This window comes from Hyla sarda, chromosome 1 (genome assembly GCF_029499605.1).
Source record: "Hyla sarda isolate aHylSar1 chromosome 1, aHylSar1.hap1, whole genome shotgun sequence".
Lineage (NCBI taxonomy): Eukaryota > Metazoa > Chordata > Amphibia > Anura > Hylidae > Hyla > Hyla sarda.
The window spans coordinates 569,014,962-569,038,473 of NC_079189.1; the positions used below are offsets into that span (position 1 = coordinate 569,014,962).

General features: G+C 41.8%; 1 protein-coding gene across 10 annotated transcripts in view; it reads left to right on the forward strand.

Moving 5' to 3' along the window:
* SLC14A1 (solute carrier family 14 member 1 (Kidd blood group)) overlaps window positions 1–23,512 on the forward strand; it is a 239,188-nt gene that overhangs the window by 212,046 nt on the left and 3,630 nt on the right. For 9 of the 10 annotated variants that reach the window (XM_056543101.1, XM_056543111.1, XM_056543094.1 and 6 more), the window contains 7 exons: window positions 9,335–9,506; window positions 14,602–14,791; window positions 16,831–16,959; window positions 17,085–17,277; window positions 20,995–21,142; window positions 21,490–21,624; window positions 22,596–22,645. In XM_056543101.1, coding sequence (XP_056399076.1) covers window positions 9,335–9,506; window positions 14,602–14,791; window positions 16,831–16,959; window positions 17,085–17,277; window positions 20,995–21,142; window positions 21,490–21,624; window positions 22,596–22,645 — 1,017 coding nt within the window. Of the gene's footprint in view, window positions 1–690; window positions 748–9,334; window positions 9,507–14,601; window positions 14,792–16,830; window positions 16,960–17,084; window positions 17,278–20,994; window positions 21,143–21,489; window positions 21,625–22,595; window positions 22,646–23,512 lie in introns of all 10 variants that reach the window. The other variant, XM_056543121.1, reaches the window with a different exon arrangement.

The window sequence follows — 23,512 nt, forward strand, 5'->3', positions numbered from 1 at the left end:
GATGTCAGCAGAGAGCTCTGTTTTCCAAAAAGAAAAGAATTTCCTCTGTAGTATTCAGCAGCTAATAAGTACTGGAAGGATTAAACTTTTTTAATAGAAGTAATTTCCAAATCTAATTAACTTTCTGGAACCAGTTGATAAAAAAATAAATAAATAAATATAAAGTTTTCCACAGGAGTACCCCTTTAAGTGTTTTCTATTCTGTAGCTCAGCTTTTATCTTTCCTGACCACAGCAAAATCATCAAACACCAGGCAAGACATAGATAAGACACTCCGCCCTATCTCTGCAGAGTGCGAACATAACTGTACAACAGGATCAATGAGCTCAACCGCTATGAGACCTAATATTTTATTACTCTTTGTGGGTCTGAGCTGGAATTTTGTGTCTCGTATCCTGGTGTCGTCTATATCTGGCATCCATTGCTATAAATTTCTCAGGGTGATGGACATGTGACAGGTGCTGTCGGTCTCCTTTCTGTGTTAGTGAGTGCGGTAGTATTCTTCTTATGCGGTTACTCATAAGCATAGTGATAATAAAATATTATGGCGTCTTTTCTGACAACCAAGCTGATGATGATTTTGCTGATCTGCTAAGAGATTGGCGCCGGTCCAGAGTGCCTGCTGCCAGGGCTTAGGTTGTAAGTTTTGTTATCTGGAGTTATTCTCTTTCCTCTTTCTACATGTTGTAGTGGCTCTCCGGCTGTGGTGATCTGGACATTGCGGGATCTTGGAATACGCTGGGCGTTGTAAGTCTCATTTTAGTTTTTGCACAATGCAGCTTCAGCGAAGTCTATGGTGGTTTGGATAGGGGGAGGGGGGGGTGCACCTTTGTAATAGTTTGTGTCCCTGTACTTTCAGACTGGGTTCCCTTGTTCAGGTTTTCGTCTTGTTTTCTAAAGAAAAAAACACGTTGAAAGGAAGTACATTTGTCAATAGGAATGCATCGGCTGTAAGAATACGACTAAGACTATAAAGTGATCATTTTAGTGTTTGAAAATGTCATGTGATGTCACAGTACAGGGATAATATACACAGTGATGTCACAGTACAGGGATAATATACACAGTGATGTCACAGTACAGGGATAATACACACAGTGATGTTACAGTACAGGGATAATACACACAGTGATGTCACAGTACAGGTATAATACACAGTGATGTCACAGTACAGGGATAATACACAGTGATGTCACAGTACAGGGATAATATACAGTGATGTCACAGTACAGGGATAATACACACAGTGATGTCACAGTACAGGGATAATATACACAGTGATGTCACAGTACAGGGATAATATACAGTGATGTCACAGTACAGGGATAATATACAGTGATGTCACAGTACAGGGATAATCTACAGTGATGTCACAGTACAGGGATAATATACACAGTGATGTCACAGTACAGGGATAATACACAGTGATGTCACAGTACAGGGATAATACACAGTGATGTCACAGTACAGGTATAATACACACAGTGATGTCACAGTACAGGGATAATATACAGTGATGTCACAGTACAGGTATAATACACAGTGATGTCACAGTACAGGGATAATATACACAGTGATATCACAGTACAGGTATAATACACACAGTGATGTCACAGTATAGGTATAATACACACAGTGATGTCACAGTACAGGGATAATACACAGTGATGTCACAGTACAGGGATAATACACAGTGATGTCACAGTACAGGGATAATATACACAGTGATGTCACAGTACAGGGATAATATACACAGTGATGTCACAGTACAGGAATAATACACACAGTGATGTCACAGTACAGGGATAATACACAGTGATGTCACAGTACAGGTATAATACACACAGTGATGTCACAGTACAGGGATAATATACAGTGATGTCACAGTACATGTATAATACACAGTGATGTCACAGTACAGGGATAATATACACAGTGATATCACAGTACAGGTATAATACACACAGTGATGTCACAGTACAGGGATAATATACACAGTGATGTCACAGTACAGGGATAATATACACAGTGATGTCACATTACAGGAATAATACACAGTGATGTCACAGTACATGGATAATACACAGTGATGTCACAGTACAGGTATAATACACACAGTGATGTCACAGTATAGGGCTAATATACACAGTGATGTCACAGTACAGGTATAATACACAGTGATGTCACAGTACAGGTATAATACACAGTGATGTCACAGTACAGGGATAATACACAGTGATGTCACAGTACAGGGATAATACACAGTGATGTCACAGTACAGGGATAATACACACAGTGATGTCACAGTACAGGGATAATACACACAGTGATGTCACAGTACAGGGATAATATACACAGTGATGTCACAGTACAGGGATAATATACACAGTGATGTCACAGTACAGGGATAATATACACAGTGATGTCACAGTACAGGGATAATATACACAGTGATGTCACAGTACAGGGATAATATACACAGTGATGTCACAGTACAGGGATAATACACACAGTGATGTCACAGTACAGGGATAATACACACAGTGATGTCACAGTACAGGGATAATACACACAGTGATGTCACAGTACAGGGATAATACACACAGTGATGTCACAGTACAGGGATAATACACACAGTGATGTCACAGTACAGGGATAATACACACAGTGATGTCACAGTACAGGGATAATACACACAGTGATGTCACAGTACAGGGATAATACACACAGTGATGTCACAGTACAGGGTATAATACACACAGTGATGTCACAGTACAGGGTATAATACACACAGTGATGTCACAGTACAGGGATAATACACACAGTGATGTCACAGTACAGGGATAATACACACAGTGATGTCACAGTACAGGGATAATACACACAGTGATGTCACAGTACAGGGATAATACACACAGTGATGTCACAGTACAGGGATAATACACACAGTGATGTCACAGTACAGGGATAATACACACAGTGATGTCACAGTACAGGGATAATACACACAGTGATGTCACAGTACAGGGATAATACACACAGTGATGTCACAGTACAGGTATAATACACACAGTGATGTCACAGTACAGGGTATAATACACACAGTGATGTCACAGTACAGGGTATAATACACACAGTGATGTCACAGTACAGGGTTAATACACACAGTGATGTCACAGTACAGGGATAATACACACAGTGATGTCACAGTACAGGGATAATATACACAGTGATGTCACAGTACAGGGATAATACACACAGTGATGTCACAGTACAGGGTTAATACACACAGTGATGTCACAGTACAGGGATAATACACACAGTGATGTCTCAGTACAGGTATAATACACACAGTGATGTCACAGTACAGGTATAATACACACAGTGATGTCACAGTACAGGGTTAATACACACAGTGATGTCTCAGTACAGGTATAATACACACAGTGATGTCACAGTACAGGTATAATACACACAGTGATGTCACAGTATGGCACAACCCCCCACCCACAATAGCAGTGCATGACCTTCACTTCTATCCGGTATGCCACTAGAATGAAGATATGAAACAAACAATTCAACCATTGTTAAGGCACAATGCTATACCAAAACACTGTGATACATGAGATTCAGAAATCCGGGTTTGGAAAACCTTTAGAATATGTTATGCCATGCAAGAGGGCAAAGCCGGTTGGCAAACATTACAGTACAAACAGACGGGCACAACAGAAGAATTATTATGATCTCTTTATTGTAATGTGCATTTCGTCAGCCTGGCATTGCGCAGCTCACCTCTGGGTGACACCACATTGTCTGAAGGCTAAAATCAATCAAGAATGTTTGCCTTGAGCCCCTCCTTAAGTTAAGGGAGCGGCGGGCACTGTATATTTTAATCTGTTCTTCCAGGGCCTAATAACTCAATGGACCAAATAATGGCCCATCAAGAGTAACTGTTTGCAGTGCTGGCATTGGCTGCAGGTGGATGCCAGGGCAAAGCAGATGCCCTATGGCAGTGGTATCCAAACTGTGGACTTCCAGCGATTGAAAAACTTCAGTTCCTAGCATGCCCGGACAGCCAACGGCTGTCCGGGCATGCTAGGGACTGAAGTTTTTCAAATCACTGGAGGTCCACAGTTTGGAGATACGGCACTATAGTATTGTTTAGGGTCTTTGTTAGACCATACATGATTTTGCACTTGGTGCTTTTCATATCTCCCTTATTTCAGTCAAGGGTAGTCTTGTGTGGCCCCCTTTTTTCTAAGATTGGACCTCAGTGTTTTCAAAACTAGGTTATTACCTACTACTATTCCAACTAGTCACAAATTTATGATGTCCGAGTAAGGGTTAAAAGCAGTTTTTTGGTCCTCTATGGACAACCCCTATTAATGTCCCCCAACTACAGCGCTCCCTAAACTTACAATGGCCTCGGGTTACAATATTTCAACATTCAATGGTCTCTTCTAGAATTAAAGGGGTATTCCAGGCCAAAACTTTTTTTTTTATAAAGCAACTGGCTCCGGAAAGTTAAACAGATTTGTAAATTACTTCTATTAAAAAATCGTAATCCTTCCAATAGTTATTAGCTTCTGAAGTTGAGTTGCTGTTTTCTGTCTAACTGCTCTCTGATGACTCACGTCCCGGGAGCTGTCCAGCTCCTATGGGGATATTCTCCCATCATGCACAGCTCCCGGGACGTGACATCATCATTAAGTAGTTAGACAGAAAACTTCAGAAGCTAATAACTATTGGAAGGATTAAGATTTTTTAATAGAAGTAATTTACAAATCTGTTTAACTTTCCAGAGCCAGTTGATATATAAAACATTTTTTTTGCCTGGGATACCCCTTTAAAACCAAACTCAACATACAATGCTACGGACAGTCCAGATCTGTGAAACGTGTCAATTGCTGGAAGAACTGACCAATCAGAATGGGCATTCACTGGTAAACGCCTATATTACTGAAGTGTATGCAATGACTGGATGTCTGGTAGCGCCCCCTACAATACAGGGAGGTATTACATGTTCTGTACTATTTACCTGTACCAGGGTTAGCTGCTCCTTTGGACACCAGGTGAGGTTACTCTTTTGGGACAATGGGGGAGATTTATCAAAACCTGTATAGCGAAAAAGTGGTGCAGTTGCCCATAGCAACCAATCAGATTACTTTTATTTTCAAAGAGGTCTGTTAAAAATGAAAGAAGCGATCTGATTGGTTGCTATCGACAACTGGACCCCTCTTCGTCGCAGGTTTTGATAAATCTCCCCCACTGTTTGTACTTTACAGGACCCTGAAGAAGCTCCTGTCCTCTACATAGACAGTGATTTACAGATCCCAGCAGATCTTTCTTACTTTTATATGTAAGGACTTTCTTTATCTGTATTAGATACTTATTTGTCCATTTTTGGAGGACATTGTGGGGGGCTTCAGAACCAATTACTAAGTTTCCATAGAGTTATGGACCCAACATACAATGGTCCTGGAACCAATTGTTATTGTAACTTGAAGGGCCACTTGATATTTTGAATTTAGGGTGTCTGATATCCCATAATCCGCTTTTTTGGTGTGAAAAGTGTACAGCTTGTCTCAATGAAATAGGATGTCCTTGTAAAGATTGAATAGGACATGTCCTCCTGAGATCGAGGGACCTTTGGGGATATCGGAGTCCCTTAACTTCATTCATATACCTATATGACCTTTGCAAGGAGAATCATCTTTAAAATTGGTTTCTACATTCAAAGGAGTACGGTAACGAATTAATACTTATCCCCTATACAAAGGATAGGGGATAATTTATAGATCGCGGGGGGTTTAACCAATGGGACTCCCCGTGATCTGCATGGTGCCCCGGCAGTTCACAAGAAGGGGGCTCACCGACCCCCCGCATGAAGCGGCGGCCAACATGCGTCCTTCTACATTAGAGATACATGAAGGCCGCAGCTTCCTGCGAGGAACGGCACATCCCCTTCCTGTGGACTGCCAGAGTGCCTATTGTTTGGATAGGGTATACATTTTATTTCACTGGACTACTCCTTTATATTGGCCATAAACATACAATAGCTGTCAGATGAGTCCTCGTTCGGCCAACAGCTATCTCTTCCAACCTCCCCCAAAAATATGGAAAGAGGGGGGGGTCCATGTGGCCAGGCACATTTCACAGAAGCTCGTCTCCCAGAGAACCCAAAAATCCAGCAATTAAAATTCAACATGTTTGCTATTTCTCTCTCCTAACATCATCTATTGTGGAAGAGTCAGAAGATGCACGTCCAGATTTTGTCATAATTGTCAGGTTCGGCCAATTTTTCTCAAATTTTTATTGGCTATCTTATTTCACTGGTTGCGTATCAAAAACTACCAAGAGAATAAACAATATCAGGTAGGTCCATCCCTGGATCTAAAATTCAGTCTCTCTGTAGGACGGTAGCTTCACATATTGTTTACATGATCCATTAATTTTTAGGCATATCTTGTCATGCTTTTTTGCTCCTCTAGAAGTGCTGTAGGGAAAGTATATGCAGGTTACTTCTCAGTCACAAAGAGCTGATGCGGGAGGATCTCAACAACAAGACCTCTCAATTATTTTTTCAGGGGAATTCTGAATATAATATGGATTTGACCATATAGGCAACCCCTTTAAGGAACATTTTGACATTAAGGTACAGATCATTATTATGGGGTAATTAGGAATACATCTTATAGACCAGCTGGCTAGTAAACGTTTACTAAAGACTTGTCTTCTAAGAAACTGCTTTGAACTTCATAGGGATGTTATTTAAGCCAGTATAAGCAAGTTCTCGCAAGGCAATTTTTAAGGCTTCTTACTTTGTCTCTTCTGATGGTATACATTTATTGGTTTGCAGTAGTGATTCTTTCTTTTTAGATGACTCGTTAGAACCACCTTGGTAATAGTTTTTAAGTTCTATATAAGCACGTAGTAAATATTTTATGTAAATTCAATATACCTTTGCCTTAGAGCTTTTTAGATATAATCGTAGGAAGAATCCGGTCCTATTTCCAGGGCTTTGAGACGTGTTGTTAAGCATTAAGAAGTCAAAAGATATTATAGGTGGGGGTTCAGAGACAAAAGATTCCCACTAGTCTTTAAGAAGAGTCTTATCCCCTTTTGTTTCAGTGGGCTTCAACCTGAAATGTTCATATCTCCAAGTGTATCTTTTGGTGTTCTCATTGAAATGAATGGGATTGTAATACTCACGTTTCTGAAGACAGGAACTCTGGTGTATGTGGATCCGCTGGACCTGTGTGGCAGATGACTCGGAGCGTACCAGGGAGTGGAGTCAAAGGTGCCGATGTTTTTCACCAGAGCCTGCCGCAAAGCGGGATGGACTTGCTACTGCAGGCGACACCCAGGTCGCTACCCATGGCACGGCTCGACCACACAGGCGGTTGAGGAGACGGAGGCACATGACAAATAAGGCAACTCATAGTCTGGATAGCCGAAGGTCAGGACAGGTGGCACAGTAGCGTAGTCAGGACGTAGCAGGAGGTCAGTAGGCAGGCGGCAGAGGAGCAAGGTCACAAGTCACAAAAGCAAGAGATCTGGTACACGGCAAGGCAATACAGAGGAACGCTTTCTCAAAGGCACAAGGAAACAAAGATCCGTCAGAGAACTAAGGAGGGTGGAGGAATTTATTAATGAGCCACAGGTGGATTACACTAATGAGCGTACTGGCCCTTTAAATCTTAAAGCTCCGGCTAGTGCACACCTTAAGGGACGGGGACACGCGCGCCGAAGCAGAGGCAGAAGAGACACCCGGAGAGTGACTGACTGGGGCTCGCATGCGGGCGCGTCCCGCGATGCGAGTCCCAGCCCCGTCGGCAGCAGAAGGTAAGGGGATCATGCGCTCACAGCCAACGTGTGTGGCCGGAGCGCATAACGTAACAGGGTTTAGAGTCAGCCACCACACCTATGGTCAAGAATACATTGTGCCACTCCATTTACCTGCTGCTACCTCATAACTAGCTGATCTGTGGGGGTCCAACCACAGATCCAGTGTCCCAGGATCAGTGTTCAGCTGCAACATATGTGAAGTTCTTGTATGGCTGAGAAAACACTTTGCCTAAATCTCTGTACGTAGTGCTGTAAGTTGACCTTTCATAACTGTTTTCTTACATTGAATTGTCATAACAGCATTCCTCGAGGTCTCTGTGAAAGGGTTAAAGGAGTACTCTGGTGCAGAGTATTCCTGCTCCGTCCTGCCCGGGCTGCAAAAAAAATGAAAATGAACCATCTCTCACCTTCCTGGGTTCCCGCGGAGAGCCACTACAGCTGATCGGTCCTCCGGTCCATCCTCTTCATACTTCCGTGTGTAACGAAGCGGCACATGGCGCTCAGCCTATCGCCGGCAGCCGCAATGTTCTGCCTCGGCCGGCGATAGGCTGAGCGCCATGTGACGCTTCGTTCACACGGAAGTATGAAGATGATGGACCAGAGGACCGGTCAGCTGTAGTGGCGCTCCGCGGGAACCCAAGAAGGTGAGAGATGATTCATTTTCAATTTTTTTGCAGCACAGGCAGGACAGAGCAGGAATACTCTGCACCAGAGTACTCATTTAAGACTTTGCATATTCTATCAGTGATGCATTGGTCACAGGATACATTCCCCAGCCAAGCTTCTTTGCTGAAATTTCTGGAAGGCTGTTGGGAAAAAAAAAAGTCTAACCTCATCTCCCCAGAGTGCTGGACAAAAACCATCCCACATTTTTATAATAAATGATACTAAATCCTAGCTAGGGCAGCCAATAAATAGACCCTGTTATTTTAAACAAAAAATAAATAAAAAACCTTTTGACATGTCCTAAAATCCCAGTGGTCAGACTCGGCTTGTTTGACTGCTCTGTATCGGTTGGTGTGTTTGCCCCCTGTATTTTGTTTCTTGTACTTTAAGCCTGTTAACCCTTTGCACTCTGACCTGATTCCCTGATGTTTGTACTGTGTTTATTTTTGGACCTTGTTATGCCCCTGCACTTACTGAGAACAGGGACCTCTGTCCAGTTGAGGATCTGTTGTTTAGGGTGGATACTCAAGTGGGCAGGGAAAGTGGCTGTGGGTGAGCCCAGGGCTGCCCTTATCCCTGCGACTGGACACAATTTATAAGGAACACAAAAAAACTATTTTATGCTTTCATTGTAATGAAGAAAACAAACAAAAAACACATACTGCAGAATTAGTAGTTCTTCAGAAGCCATGGCACTATAAGACATTTACATATACACTACAATTTACACCAATTTCTGTTTTAATAAAAAATAAACCAGTTGGACCAATGGTGTCCTCATTTCCAAAGACTAATCATGTCTGGTATCTTCTATTTTCAGCATTATATAAAAGTAGAAACTATGGAAAGTCAGATCCCAATAAACAACGTAGAGATGGAGGAGAAAAAGTCAGTGGAGAGTCCAGACCATTGTTCCCATGGGCTTGGAATATTCTGCACCGCCCTTCATTACATCTCAGGGGAAATGAAGGAATTTGGAGACTGGTTGAGAGGTGAGTGTGATATATAGTGTTATTTACTATGTTTTTAACATATTCAACATGCTAGGAAACACCCTCCAGTCACCAAGAGCCAAATTTACATATTGAGATTTTTAACCCTATATTAGTATCTTCTAGCAAGTTAAGGTAAACACTATTTTGCATTTTACAAGCTATATTTTAAAATAATCGTGAAATCTTGCTTATAACAGAATGGATTGCAGTTAAAGGTGACACCAGTAGATAGATAACACTGGATCCACCATCACTCACAGCAGAGCTCAGCACTCCCCCTCCCTGTAGAATGACCTCTTAAATGATCCCAGAGAATGCCCAGTAATGTCTACAATTCATGTGAATGGGACAGCTCCTGCCTATTGTTGTCTATTGTCCATGGCTCCTGCCGTAAAGTATATCACTAAGTACTGTTAAAAAAAAAATCCCAGGCAAGATGGTTGCCCCCCCCCCCCCCCCCCCGTAATAATGTATGAAGATTAAATAAATAAAAAATAAAAAATTAGAAAATAGAAACAGATTAAAAATAAAGAACATGTTGCAATTTCTGTATCTAACCGGTGAAAATAAACAAAAATAGACATCTTAGTCATAAATTCTCTAATAGTTTTCTGCCAAGATGCAGCATGGCAGGAGGTCAGGAGTTGCTTGGCTTTATCACGATACACCTTCGTTCAGTAACAGTAGGGTTCAATAGACATGTCAAATAAACAATAATTATTGCAAAATGTTCCACCCTGTAACATAGCTATAAGGGGTGCACGTGGTTTATTTTACCAAATATCTCTCAAAAAGCATAGAAGAATGTAGTTTTAATTCTCTGTATCAGTGAAAAACAGATATCATGTGCTTGTTAAAAGAGACAAATGTTCTCCAAGAAAAACAACAAGCTAAAATATTACTTTCTGTTGCAGAAAACTTAATGCATTAATGAGTAAAAAGGGGGCTATAGCTCAGTGGTCTCCAACCCAGCCCTCAAGGCCCACCTGCATTTTTAGTTACCGTATTACTGCCGTATAAGACGCACTTTTTCTTCCCCAAAACTGGGGGGAAAAAGTCGGTGCGTCTTATACGGCGAATACACCCCTATCGCGGCGGTCCCTGCGGCCATCAACGGCCGGGACCCGAGGCTAATACAGGACATCACCGATCGCGGTGATGCCCTGTATTAACCCTTCAGACGCAGCGATCAAAGCTGACCGCCGCATCTGAAGGGAAAGTGACCCTAACCCGGATGTTCAGTCGGGCTGTTCGGGACCGCCGCGATTTCACCGCGGCGGTCCCGAACAGCCCAACTGAATAGCCTGGTTAGTTTTTACAGGACACTGGGAGGGACCTTACCTGCCTCCTCGGTGTCTTCTCCGTTCAGGGATCCCCTGTATGGCCGGCGCTCTCCTTCCTCGTCATCACGTCATCGCGTACGTGCGTCGGCATGCGTAACGACGTGATGGCAGTGACGGAGAGCGAGGATACCCGGCCGGCAGCAGAGACGTTCCGGAGCGACGGGGACACGGCGACAACGATGGAGCGACATCCAGGGCAGCGGTAACGGGTCCGGAGCGGCGGGGACACGTGAGTATTACCTCCTATGCAGTGGTGTTCAATCTGCGGACCTCCAGATGTTGCAGAACTATAACTCCCAGCATGCCCGGACAGCCAACGGCTGTCCGGGCATGCTGGGAGTTGTAGTTTTGCAACATCTGGAGGTCCGCAGGTTGAAGACCACTATTGGGTTCAAAATCTTAATTTTTTAAGATTTTGCACCTATAAATTGGGTGCGTCTTATACGCCGGTGCGTCCTATAGGGCGAAAAATATGGTACTTCATTGTAATAGAACATGGAAATATCCAAATTCTGAACGGTTGGTGGCCTTGAGGACTTGGTTGGGTAAATGGTAAAAATAAGCTAACACTGCCCCTTAGATTACCCTAGAACCTATGCCCTATGCCTAAAAAGGGGGGTCCCACACTGACCCTAAACCTCAGGGACCCTATTCTAACCCTATTGTGTAGTTTTCTTTGTGGGTTTTTAATTCCCTACAATTTATTTTCCATGGTATTTACTAAGGTTTCCCTACATTTTCCACTTTCCCTAGATTTTCCTTTTTTTTTTTTTTTACACATGCTCAACTCAATTCTACCACATTTTCTGTGGAAACCTTAGTAAATATGTTTTTTTTGTGTGAAAATGTCGGGAACACGCCCCTTTTCAGTGTCCACCCCCCTTTCCCCAATGTCCACACCCCCTTTTCAGGTTTTCTTAGTAAAATGGAGAGTTAGTCGGGTTTTTTAAAATTTGGTACAAATTCTGGTGCAGACAGCCAGAATCTGGCGCACAACCAGACAAAACATGACGAGTTTGCAATAGTAAATGAGGGCCAATGTCTGTATGTACTGTATGTGTGTGTGTGTGTGTGTGTATGTATGTGTATTATGTTCCAGCATCACGTCCAAACGGCTAAAGATATTAACATAAAACTTGCCCACATGTTACTGTACTTATATGTCAACAACAAACATAGGATAGGTAATTTAACCCTTACTCACACCCATTTTCCAGGGTTGGGGTTTTTGTTTAAAGTCCCATACAAGTCTATGGGAAATATATGTTACTGCATAACTTCCAAACGGCTGGAGATATTTTGATAATACTCGGTTACATGTTATTTATTCCACTAAAAATAGAAGATGGTTAATTTAACCCTTAACTACCCCCATTTGTGAGGGTTGGGGTTTTTGTTTAAAGTCCCATGCAAATCTATGGGAAATGTATGTTCCAAAATAACTTCCGTATGGCTGGAGATATTTTTTAATAATACCCGGTACACATATTACCTTTTATGTCAAATAAAAATATATGATAGTTATATTAACCCTTACCTACACCCTTATATAAAACATGGATTTTTGTTTAAGTCCCATGCAAGTATATTGGACTTCCAGTACCTTACTACACAAGCTCCGCTCTGCATCTCCTGGTGAATGTGTCGGTCTGGCTTGCAAGCCACACCCCATCTCACAGACACGCCCACTATTTAAGCACCACCTCTTTTATTATCTACCCTTTTTGTGCATTGGTCTGGCTTGCAAATCACGCCCAGTCCCACAAAGCCACGCCCCCTTCTATTTTCAGCTTACACAATCTTCATCACTAATCAGCCTGAGGACGGGATGTGAGGACGGGATGTGAGGACGGGATGTGAGGACGGGATGTGAGGACGGGATGTGAGGACGGGATGTGAGGACGGGATGTGAGGACGGGATGTGAGGACGGGATGTGAGGACGGGATGTGAGGACGGGATGTGAGGACGGGATGTGAGGACGGGATGTGAGGACGGGATGTGAGGACGGGATGTGAGGACGGGATGTGAGGACGGGATGTGAGGACGGGATAGGAGGTCGGGATGTGGGGTTGGGATATGACAACAATATATGAGGATGGGATATGAAGTCAAAAGCTTCCTCCTTTGTTTTATTAGGGGAAGGAAAAACCGGGCATCGCCGGGTACTCAGCTAGTGACAAAATAAACAGACATGTAATAGGAAACCATCAAATGGCCCAAGGTGTTTCTCCATTAGGGTTTATCAAGGAACCTTAGTCACTTACAAGCAGTATCATGCCCAATCTATTTCATTGTAACACAACCCAGCATGAGACAAAACCGCCTCATCTACAGATAACGACATCAACAATCAACAAACTTGATGACAGTGCAAAGTTTATTGAAACAAGCACCGAAGATGGGAAACGGAGTGATAAGACGAATGCCTTGTGATTTAGCCAAACCTAATTACCTTATCACCCCCTGGTTTCCCATCTTCTGAGTTCCTCTCGACAAACTTTGCACTGTCCTCACTCAGATAAGTTTGTTGATTTGTTATGATTCGTAGGCAAGACTTTTTTTTGCCACATGCACTTCGTCCTGTTTTCATGTGATTGAACATGTTATGTTTTCACTTGTTGTTATCTCTTATTTATTTATTTATATAGCGCCTACAGATTCCGCAGCGCTTGAGAATATTTGCCTTTTTCAACAAGCAAATTATGTTTGTTTTTTTCAGCAAAAGTTAATTTTTGAGTTTTCCTTCCCTACAAAAAATAAAATAAACTTTCCAGAAACAGACCGCACTTATTCACTAGAAGACTATGTTACGATCTATTAAACTAGTGGTATCACCTGGGTTTACTATTTTTGGGTGTCCGATCCCTAGAATCCCCCCTAACTCCGCCCATCCTCCCTCAATACTTTGTCAACCACCCCGCCACCCACCACATCCCCCCGGAAGGCCCGGTAACTTACCCATTCTCAGAGCAATCTGGCACCTACCTTCTGAGACTCACCCAATTACTGGTTGATCAGACACTGTGGATAAGGTCCCCCGAAATATCTCTCATGGGAAGAGTCCGTATTTTGCAGTGTATTGTGTTTTGATGTGTATTTGCCAGCTGCAGAATACATAGACAAATATGGCATGTGTGACCCTACCCTTAAACACATTGACATGTATCAAAGATTTTACCCCTGTTTTGTGTGTATTTTTTGGGGGGAAAAATTTTGCTCAAGCCCTTTTTTTGCGCATTTTTTGGCGCACGTTTTGGTAGAGCATGTCCTCCAGGTGTGGCTGAATCAGGGTACCTTGGAGCTGCATCTATAGTACACATGGATTTATTAACTATATTTACCCGCAATTTATGAAGCTCATTGCACTTGATTGATAAATTTAGCGCTTCTGCACATAATTTAGAATTTGGGAAAAGGGGTAAAATGCTTCTACCATACACAAATAATGATACATGTCCCCCATTGTGTATGCCGTGGTACACACTTGCATAATTTTTGGGAATCCCAATGTATTTGTAAAACGTGATTTCAGGCGGCTTGTGTAACATCTTTATGGGTTGCAATGTAAACTCAAACACATGAAAAGTTTTCGAGAAATGATAAATGATATAAAGCAGCACATGACTTTTTAAAGGATGTCTCTAAACTCAAATTGAAGAAGAACAAAGCCCGGTTCACAATGAATGTAATGTATACAAATATAAGATGACTGTCTGCAGAAATCATAAAACAAGTCTTTCTGTTCCAGATAAACCTGTTCCATTCCAGTTCATCGATTGGGTTTTACGTGGCACATCACAGGTGATGTTTGTCAACAATCCCCTCAGTGGACTCATCATTATTGCTGGACTTTTCCTTCAAAACCCCTGGTGGGCCATTGCAGGATGTCTAGGGACCATGGTGTCAACTCTGACGGCACTTATTCTGAGTCAAGACAGGTATGTAGAGAATGTTATACGGTGACACGATACTTTGAAACCATGTGATAATAGTAGTAATATTCTGGTTTACAAGAGGGAGTAATAAACTAGTTGTATTCAATAACATCGAAGACAGTATTATAGTAGTTATATTCTTGTACATAGGGGGCAGAATTATAGTAGTAATATTCTTGTACATAGGAGCAGTATTATAGTAGTTATATTCTTGTACATAGGGGGCAGAATTATAGTAGTAATATTCTTGTACATAGGAGCAGTATTATAGTAGTTATATTCTTGTACATAGGAGCAGTATTATAGTAGTTATCTTCTTGTACATAGAAGACAGTATTATAGTAGTTATATTCTTGTACATAGAAGGCAGTATTATAGTAGTTATATTCTTGTACATAGAAGCAGTATTATAGTAGTTATATTCTTGTACATAGGGGCAGAATTATAGTAGTAATATTCTTGTACATAGGAGCAGTATTATAGTAGTTATCATCTTGTACATAGGAGCAGTATTATAGTAGTTATATTCTTGTATATAGGAGGCAGTATTATAGTAGTTATATTCTTGTACATAGAAGCAGTATTATAGTAGTTATATTCTTGTACATAGGAGCAGCATTCTAGTAGTTATATTCTTTTACATAGGGGCAGTATTCTAGTAGTTATATTCTTGTACATAGGAGCAGTATTATAGTAGTTATATTCTTGTATATAGGAGCAGTATTATAGTAGTTATATTCTTGTACATAGGAGCAGTATTATAGTAGTTATATTCTTGTACATAGGAGCAGTATTATAGTAGTTATATTCTTGTACATAGGAGCAGTATTATAGTAGTTATATTCTTGTACATAGGAGCAGTATTATAGTAGTTATATTCTTGTACATAGGAGCAGTATTATAGTAGTAATATTCTTGTACATAGGAGCAGTATTATAGTAGTTATATTCTTGTATATAGGAGGCAGTATTATAGTAGTTATATTCTTGTATATAGGAGGCAGTATTATAGTAGTTATATAAATCCAAGAAGCAGGTAAAGAAGAGAATACCGCACTCACCCACTGTGAAAAGCCGGGAACACAGGAGGTTTATTTCAGATCATGAGATCGGTGCAACAGGTGCAGTACGTGGAGGAGGAAAAAAGCCATACACGACTAGTTTGATGCCGGACGGCGCTTTCTCTGGCTGACTTGATTAATCGGCGCGAAACTAGTCGTGTATGGCTTTTTTCCTCCTCCACGTCCTGCACCTGTTACACCGATCTCATGATCTGAAATAAACCTTCTGTGTTCCCGGCTTTTGACAGTGGGTGAGTGCGGTATTCATTTCTTTACCTGCTTCTTGGATTTATATGAACACTATATTGATACCTGCACCTCCAGGTCTAGCCTGAATTATTAGTCCGTCTGCACAGCCTCGCACTGTATGCTAAGAACCTTCCCTGTTACCAAGGGAGACCACACAATAGTGCCACTCATCTTGTTGGACTTTATATTAGTTATATTCTTGTACATAGGAGTATTATAGTCGTTCTATTCTTGTACATAGGAGCAGTATTAGAGTAGTTATATTCTTGTATTTAGAAGGCAGTATTATAGTAGTTATATTCTTGTATATAGGGGACCGTATTATAGTAGTTATATTCTTGTATATAGGAGGCAGTATTATAGTAGTTATATTCTTGTACATAGGGGCAGTATTATAGTAGTTATATTCTTGTATATAGGAGGCAGTATTATAGTAGTTATATTCCTGTATATAGGAGACAGTATTATAGTAGTTATATTCTTGTATATAGAGGACAGTATTATAGTAGTTATATTCTTGTACATAGGGGCAGTATTATAGTTATTTTCTAGTACATGAAGCAGTATTACAGTTACATAATAATTACAATCCTGGCAATTGAGCGTATGACTAGGACTTGGTGACAAAATGTACCTATTGATTTTATGTGCTATATGTATTTATATTGAACATAAATTACACATCTTTGTGTGATGTATTGGAGCCTCATATTCAAAATCTTTTACACAACAGATCTGCAATAGCCGCGGGGCTGCACGGGTACAATGGCGTCTTGGTTGGCTTGTTGATGGCTGTGTTTTCAGATAAAGGAGATTGGTACTGGTGGCTTCTTATCCCCGTGACTGTCATGTCAATGACTTGGTAAGTTCTTGTGTCCAACTATTGACACTTATACCAGACATTTAAATGAAAGCCCATTGATATTTTTCTCATTGTTAGTCTTCACAATAAATGTTCTAATCTAGATTTTCTCTTTCTTTCTCCAGCCCGGTCTTGACCAGCGCTTTGGCTTCCATATTCAGCAAATGGGACCTGCCAGTTTTCACACTGCCCTTTAACATTGCAGTCTGCCTCCATATAGCGGCCACCGGGCACTACAATATCTTCTTCCCCACTGTTGATATTCAGCCTATAGATGCTGTTCCAAACATCACTTGGTCTGATGTTGAAATAACCTCGGTAAGCCATGTGTTGATATGATGGAAAGTTCTATCTTATTAGGTGTAAGGTTGGACTTTTGTGAGCTCACCCAATGCCTATGTTAAGGGGGGTCTGCTAAAACATTGGGGGTTTCAGACCACTGGACACAAAACACATAATAAAAATATTTTTCTGGATATTGGATGCCGGATCAATGTATCTGGTATATGATAACACGGCACTTACTATGTAAAGTTAAATTCTCTAGAACAGTGGTTTCAAACTGCGGCCCTCCAGATGTTGCAAAACTTCAACTCCCAGCATGGCTGTCTGGGCATGCTGGGAGTTGAAGTTTTGCAACATCTGGAGGGCCACAGTTTCAGACTAATGATCTAGAATGTCTTAGTCTTGCTGTAGCTTATTTTGCAGTAACGCATATTGGTATAGATAGACTTAAAGAAGATATCCACTGCTGAAAAACGTATCTCCTATCCTAAGGATAGGGGATAAGTTTCAGATCTCCTGTATCTCTATGGCAGAGCCGGAGCGCTGCCTTCGTCAATCTCCGGCTCTGCCATAGCGAAGTATTGAGGGGGCGTGTCATTCCAGTAGTCGACACCCGCTATCTGGCCAGAGAGCCTGGGCCCCGTACAGGAGATCGCGGGGGGGGGGGGGGGGGCCCAGCGGTCGGACCCCCCGCGATCTGAAACTTATCCCCCATCGTTAGGATAGGGGAGGAGTTTGTCAGCAATGGACTACGCCTTTAAAGGGGTACTCCGCAGGAAAAAATAAAAATAAAAATAAAAAATAAATATATATATATATATATATATATATATTTTTTTTTTTTTTTTACTTTTTTGTTAAATCAACTGGTGCCAGAAAGTTAAACAGATTTGTAAATTACTTCTATAAAAAAATCTTAATCCTACTAGTACTTATAAGCTGCTATATGCTCTACAAGAAGTTCTTTTCTTTTTGCATTTCCTTTCTGTCTGACTACAGTGCTCTCTGCTGACACCTCTGTCCATTTTATGAACTGTCCAGACTAGGAGCAAACCTCCATAGCAAACCTATCCTGCTCCGGACAGTAAAAGAAAAAAAAAAACAGAGGTGTCAGCAGAGAGCACTGTGGTCAGAGAGAAAGGAAATTAAAAAAGAAAAGAATACAGCAGCTGATAAGTACTGGAAGGATTAAGATTTTTTTTGTGGTAATTAGTTAAGAAGTAATTTACAAATCTGTTTACATTTCTGGCACCAGTTGATTTAAAAAAATGTTTTGCCAGCAGATTACCCCTTTAAGTAGATTCCTTAACAATGGCCTCCGCCGCTCACCGTGCATCAATTGATCATCTCGCCCTGTGAGGGTTTTATCTCCTGGCAAATAATTCCAAGAGATTTATTTGCCTTTTAAAGTAAAGCAATTATTTGAAATGGCTTGTGGCAGACTTTATTGGGCTGAGAACTCGTAAAAAAAAAGTGTGAGGGCAGACTGTTTTTTACAGGGTGCGGTCACCGCCCAGCTGTGAACATAAATAGTAAAATATATGTGTGTTTGAGACCTGTCTGAACAGTCCCGCTGTGCCGAGATTGAAGAAGGAACCAATGACACCTACAAGATTGTATCTAGAGCGTTTATCGCTTGGTGGCTCTACAACATGACTTAGACCTCATTCACTCTCTCCTCTATATATCCACTACTTAGGGGTTACAATATACTTTGGTACGGTGAATGTGGTTAATACCGCTTTAACAAGCATGAATGACCAAAAACTAGTTGAGTAACCAGTGTTGTCCGGTCTTTCTGCTTTAATCCCGTGGGAGCGGAAAAGCAACAATAAAGCTCCCGTCCTCATATATTGATGTCATATCGCATCCACATAACCCGACCTCATATCCCCACCTCAGATCTAGTCCTCATATCCCGTACACATAACCAGTCCTCATATCCAGTCCTCATATCCCATCCTCATATCCTGTCCTCACATCCCAACCTTACACCCTGACCTCACATACCATCCTCAAATCCCACCCTCATGTCTTATCTTTGTATCCTGTCCTCATATGCCAACCTTATGTCCCGTCTTCATGTCCCGTCTTCATGTCCCGTCTTCATGTCCCGTCTTCATGTCCCGTCTTCATGTCCCGTCTTCATGTCCCGTCTTCATGTCCCGTCTTCATGTCCCGTCTTCATGTCCCGTCTTCATGTCCCGTCTTCATGTCCCGTCTTCATGTCCCGTCTTCATGTCCCGTCTTCATGTCCCGTCTTCATGTCCCGTCTTCATGTCCCGTCTTCATGTCCCGTCTTCATGTCCCGTCTTCATGTCCCGTCTTCATGTCCCGTCTTCATGTCCCGTCTTCATGTCCCGTCTTCATGTCCCGTCTTCATGTCCCGTCTTCATGTCCCGTCTTCATGTCCCGTCTTCATGTCCCGTCTTCATGTCCCGTCTTCATGTCCCGTCTTCATGTCCCGTCTTCATGTCCCGCCTTCATGTCCCGCCTTCATGTCCCGCCTTCATGTCCCGCCTTCATGTCCCGCCTTCATGTCCCGCCTTCATGTCCCGCCTTCATGTCCCGCCTTCATGTCCCGCCTTCATGTCCCGCCTTCATGTCCCGCCTTCATGTCCCGCCTTCATGTCCCGCCTTCATGTCCCGCCTTCATGTCCCGCCTTCATGTCCCGCCTTCATGTCCCGCCTTCATGTCCCGCCTTCATGTCCCGCCCTCATGTCCCGCCCTCATGTCCCGCCCTCATGTCCCGCCCTCATGTCCCGCCCTCATGTCCCGCCCTCATGTCCCGCCCTCATGTCCCGCCCTCATGTCCCGCCCTCATGTCCCGCCCTCATGTCCCGCCCTCATGTCCCGCCCTCATGTCCCGTCCTCATGTCCCGTCCTCATGTCCCGTCCTCATGTCCCGTCCTCATGTCCCGTCCTCATGTCCCGTCCTCATGTCCCGTCCTCATGTCCCGTCCTCATGTCCCGTCCTCCTGTCCCGACCTCATATCCAGACCTAATATCCCATCCTCATATCCCAATCTCCTTTCCCATTCTCATATCCCGTCCTTATATCCCAACCTCATATCCCAATCTCCATTCCCATCCTCATATCACATCCTCATATCTCATCTTGGTTTCCCTACCTCATTTCCTGTATAAGCGATTACGGCCTCTTTACCGGAAATACAGCGTTGGTGGCTGCAGTCCACCAACACACAAGCCATTAGCCCTGACCTCTGATGAAGTTCTTTGGAGCAAAACATGTCAGGGGCTATGTGTGCCAATTTTTTATGTTCTGTGTCGCTGAGGTGAACCTTGTTTGTTTGTGGACTGCAGCCACCAATGCTGTACTTCTGTAAAAGAGGCTGTTATTGCTGTTTTATATACTATATATCTTATTTATCCGGATTTAGAAAAACTACAACAGTGAATAAGCACTTCACATATATTACAATCCAGTGATATTACTATTTTAATCTGTGGTACACTAATAAGCCATTTTCTAAACTAGACAACTGCTTTTAAGTTTACATTAAATGTTAGGAGGATCCACCCTGTAGACCTAGACCATCTAATGTACTTCATCTAATTTATAAATATTTCTTTAAAGGTGCATACTATTATGTTAATCTACTAGGATTACACAAAATTGGCCCGTTCTGGTCCGAGACTCTTTGGTTAAGAAAGGCTGAGCTGGACATCTGCTTTACATTGGACATACTATTATGTTTATTATGTTATTGTTTTTTCTTGTCTTTCAGCTGTTAAAAGCAGTACCAGTCGGTGTTGGTCAAGTATATGGATGTGACAATCCGTGGACTGGAGGGATCTTCTTGGCGGCTCTGTTTTTATCCTCTCCTATTATTTGCATGCATGCGGCAATTGGATCCGCTTTGGGAATGTTAGCAGGTAAATACGGTATGGGACTATGAGTGATTTGCACCCCATGGGCATAGTTATTACTACAACGTTTTGTACTATAATGGGTAATAGAGATGACATCTGTGACTGACACGGAGCCAATGGAAAGGTGTTGGCTCAAATTAGCCCCATAAAAATTGTGTAGCCACAAACATGGGCAAATCCACTCTTCTCTACAAGGCATGGGAAGGTGAACAGAGTCCAGAATCTGTCCCAGTATGCAAATCCATTTGTCTTCCTAGTAATTCTTAGTGACTTCATTCAATACTAATGGGTCTTATTACTTATTATTTGCTTCTATGATAACCCAAGAATGCTTCCTTCTTATTTTTCAGGTCTGAGTCTGGCAACACCATTCGAGAAGATCTATTTTGGACTATGGGGCTATAACTCCGTTTTGGCTTGCATTGCAGTGGGTGGGATGTTCTACGCTCTCACATGGCAGACTCACTTGCTCGCTTTAGCTTGTGGTATGCCCTCATTTTTTCATTACGTTTTATTAAAGGTTTAACATTAAAAGTTTGCCAACTTTATCCAAAGTCAGCTAGCAGAATAGTGAGTGCAGCACTGGAGTACAATCAAAGATGTAACTCAGGTTTGGTTACAGTATAAGTAATGGGATGTATGCACATAGTTGACCTCACCAGCAGAATAGTGAGTACAGCTCTGGAGTATAATATAGGATATAACTCAGGATCAGTACAGGATAAGTAATGTAATGTATATACACAGTGACTCCACTAGCAGAATAGTGAGTACAGCTCTGGAGTATAATACAGGATATAACTCAGGATCAGTACAGGATAAGTAATGTAATGTATGTACACAGTGACCCCACCAGCAGAATAGTGAGTACAGCTCTGGAGTATAATACAGGATATAACTCAGGATCAGTACAGGATAAGTAATGTAATGTATGTACACAGTGACCCCACCAGCAGAATAGTGAGTACAGCTCTGGAGTATAATACAGGATATAACTCAGGATCAGTACAGGATAAGTAATGTAATGTATGTACACAGTGACCCCACCAGCAGAATAGTGAGTATAGCTCTGGAGTATAATGCATGATATAACTCAGGATCAGTACAGGATAAGTAATGTAATGTATGTACACAGTGACCTCACCAGCAGAATAGTGAGTACAGCTCTGGAGTATAATACAGGATATAACTCAGGATCAGTACAGGATAAGTAATGTTACGTATGTACACAGTGACCCCCACCAGCAGAATAGTGAGTACCGCTCTGGAGTATAATGCAGGATATAACTCAGGATCAGTACAGAATAAGTAATGTATGCATATTTACAAAGTGAATTTTAATTTAAATATGCAAATTGTAATTTTTTATTTTTTTTGTTAGAAGTGGACAAACTTTATAATGACTACATATTAACACCTTTATATTAAGTAACTTCTTATTTTCTTATGCCCTTAGCTCTCTTTTGTGCGTACCTAGGAGCTGCACTGGGCAACATGATGTCTGTGGTAAGCATCACATTTACTGTGTGTAAAATGTACGAGTAGACTTTGGAAATCCAGTGCGGGAATATTGTTCACAATAAACAAAACAGCATCATCTAGTCCTATAGGGGAGGTCCAGCTGAATTATTATTATTATTATTAATAATAATAATAATAAGAATTTGTGTATAGCACCAATAGATTCCGCAGCACTTTAATTCTAGGGACCTCCCCACTAAGTATTATTTGGAGCTCAGTCAGATCTATTGTTACCTGTTATGTTGCCTAAAGCTGGAAGAAGGTTCAGCCAAGAAGTCTAATAATATCCATTTCCCTAGGATTTCTACTTAAAAATAGACACAGGTCCATCAAGTCCATTCTGAAGGCAAAATTCATATGTGTGGATACGTATTGCCCCATATTAGGGGTATACACGTTCTCCTGACTACGCAATCTGAATTTTTGACTCCAACTACACCAATGAGATCTGTAATATTACTTTCAATAAAATGACCCGGGTCCCTCTTGGACTTCCACAATCTTGAAGGGTTTTCTGTATATAACCCCAAATTTGATCATTTGTCTTGGTGCTTCAGTCCTCCAGCTCCGGCATCTTCTTCTTAAAGGGGTTGTCCAGAGGGAGGGGGGGGGGGGGGAGTTTCTAAATCAACTGGTGCCAGAAAGTTATACAGATTTGTAAATTACTTCTAGTTATAAATCTTAAACCTTCCAGTACTTATCAGCTGCTGTTTGCTACAGAGAGAGTTGTGTAGTTCTTTTCTGTCTGACCGCAGTGCTCTCTGCTGGCACCTCTGTCCATGTCAGGAACTGTCTAGAGCAGGAGAGGTTTTCTATAGTAATTTGCTCCTGCTCTGGATATTCCCTGAGTTT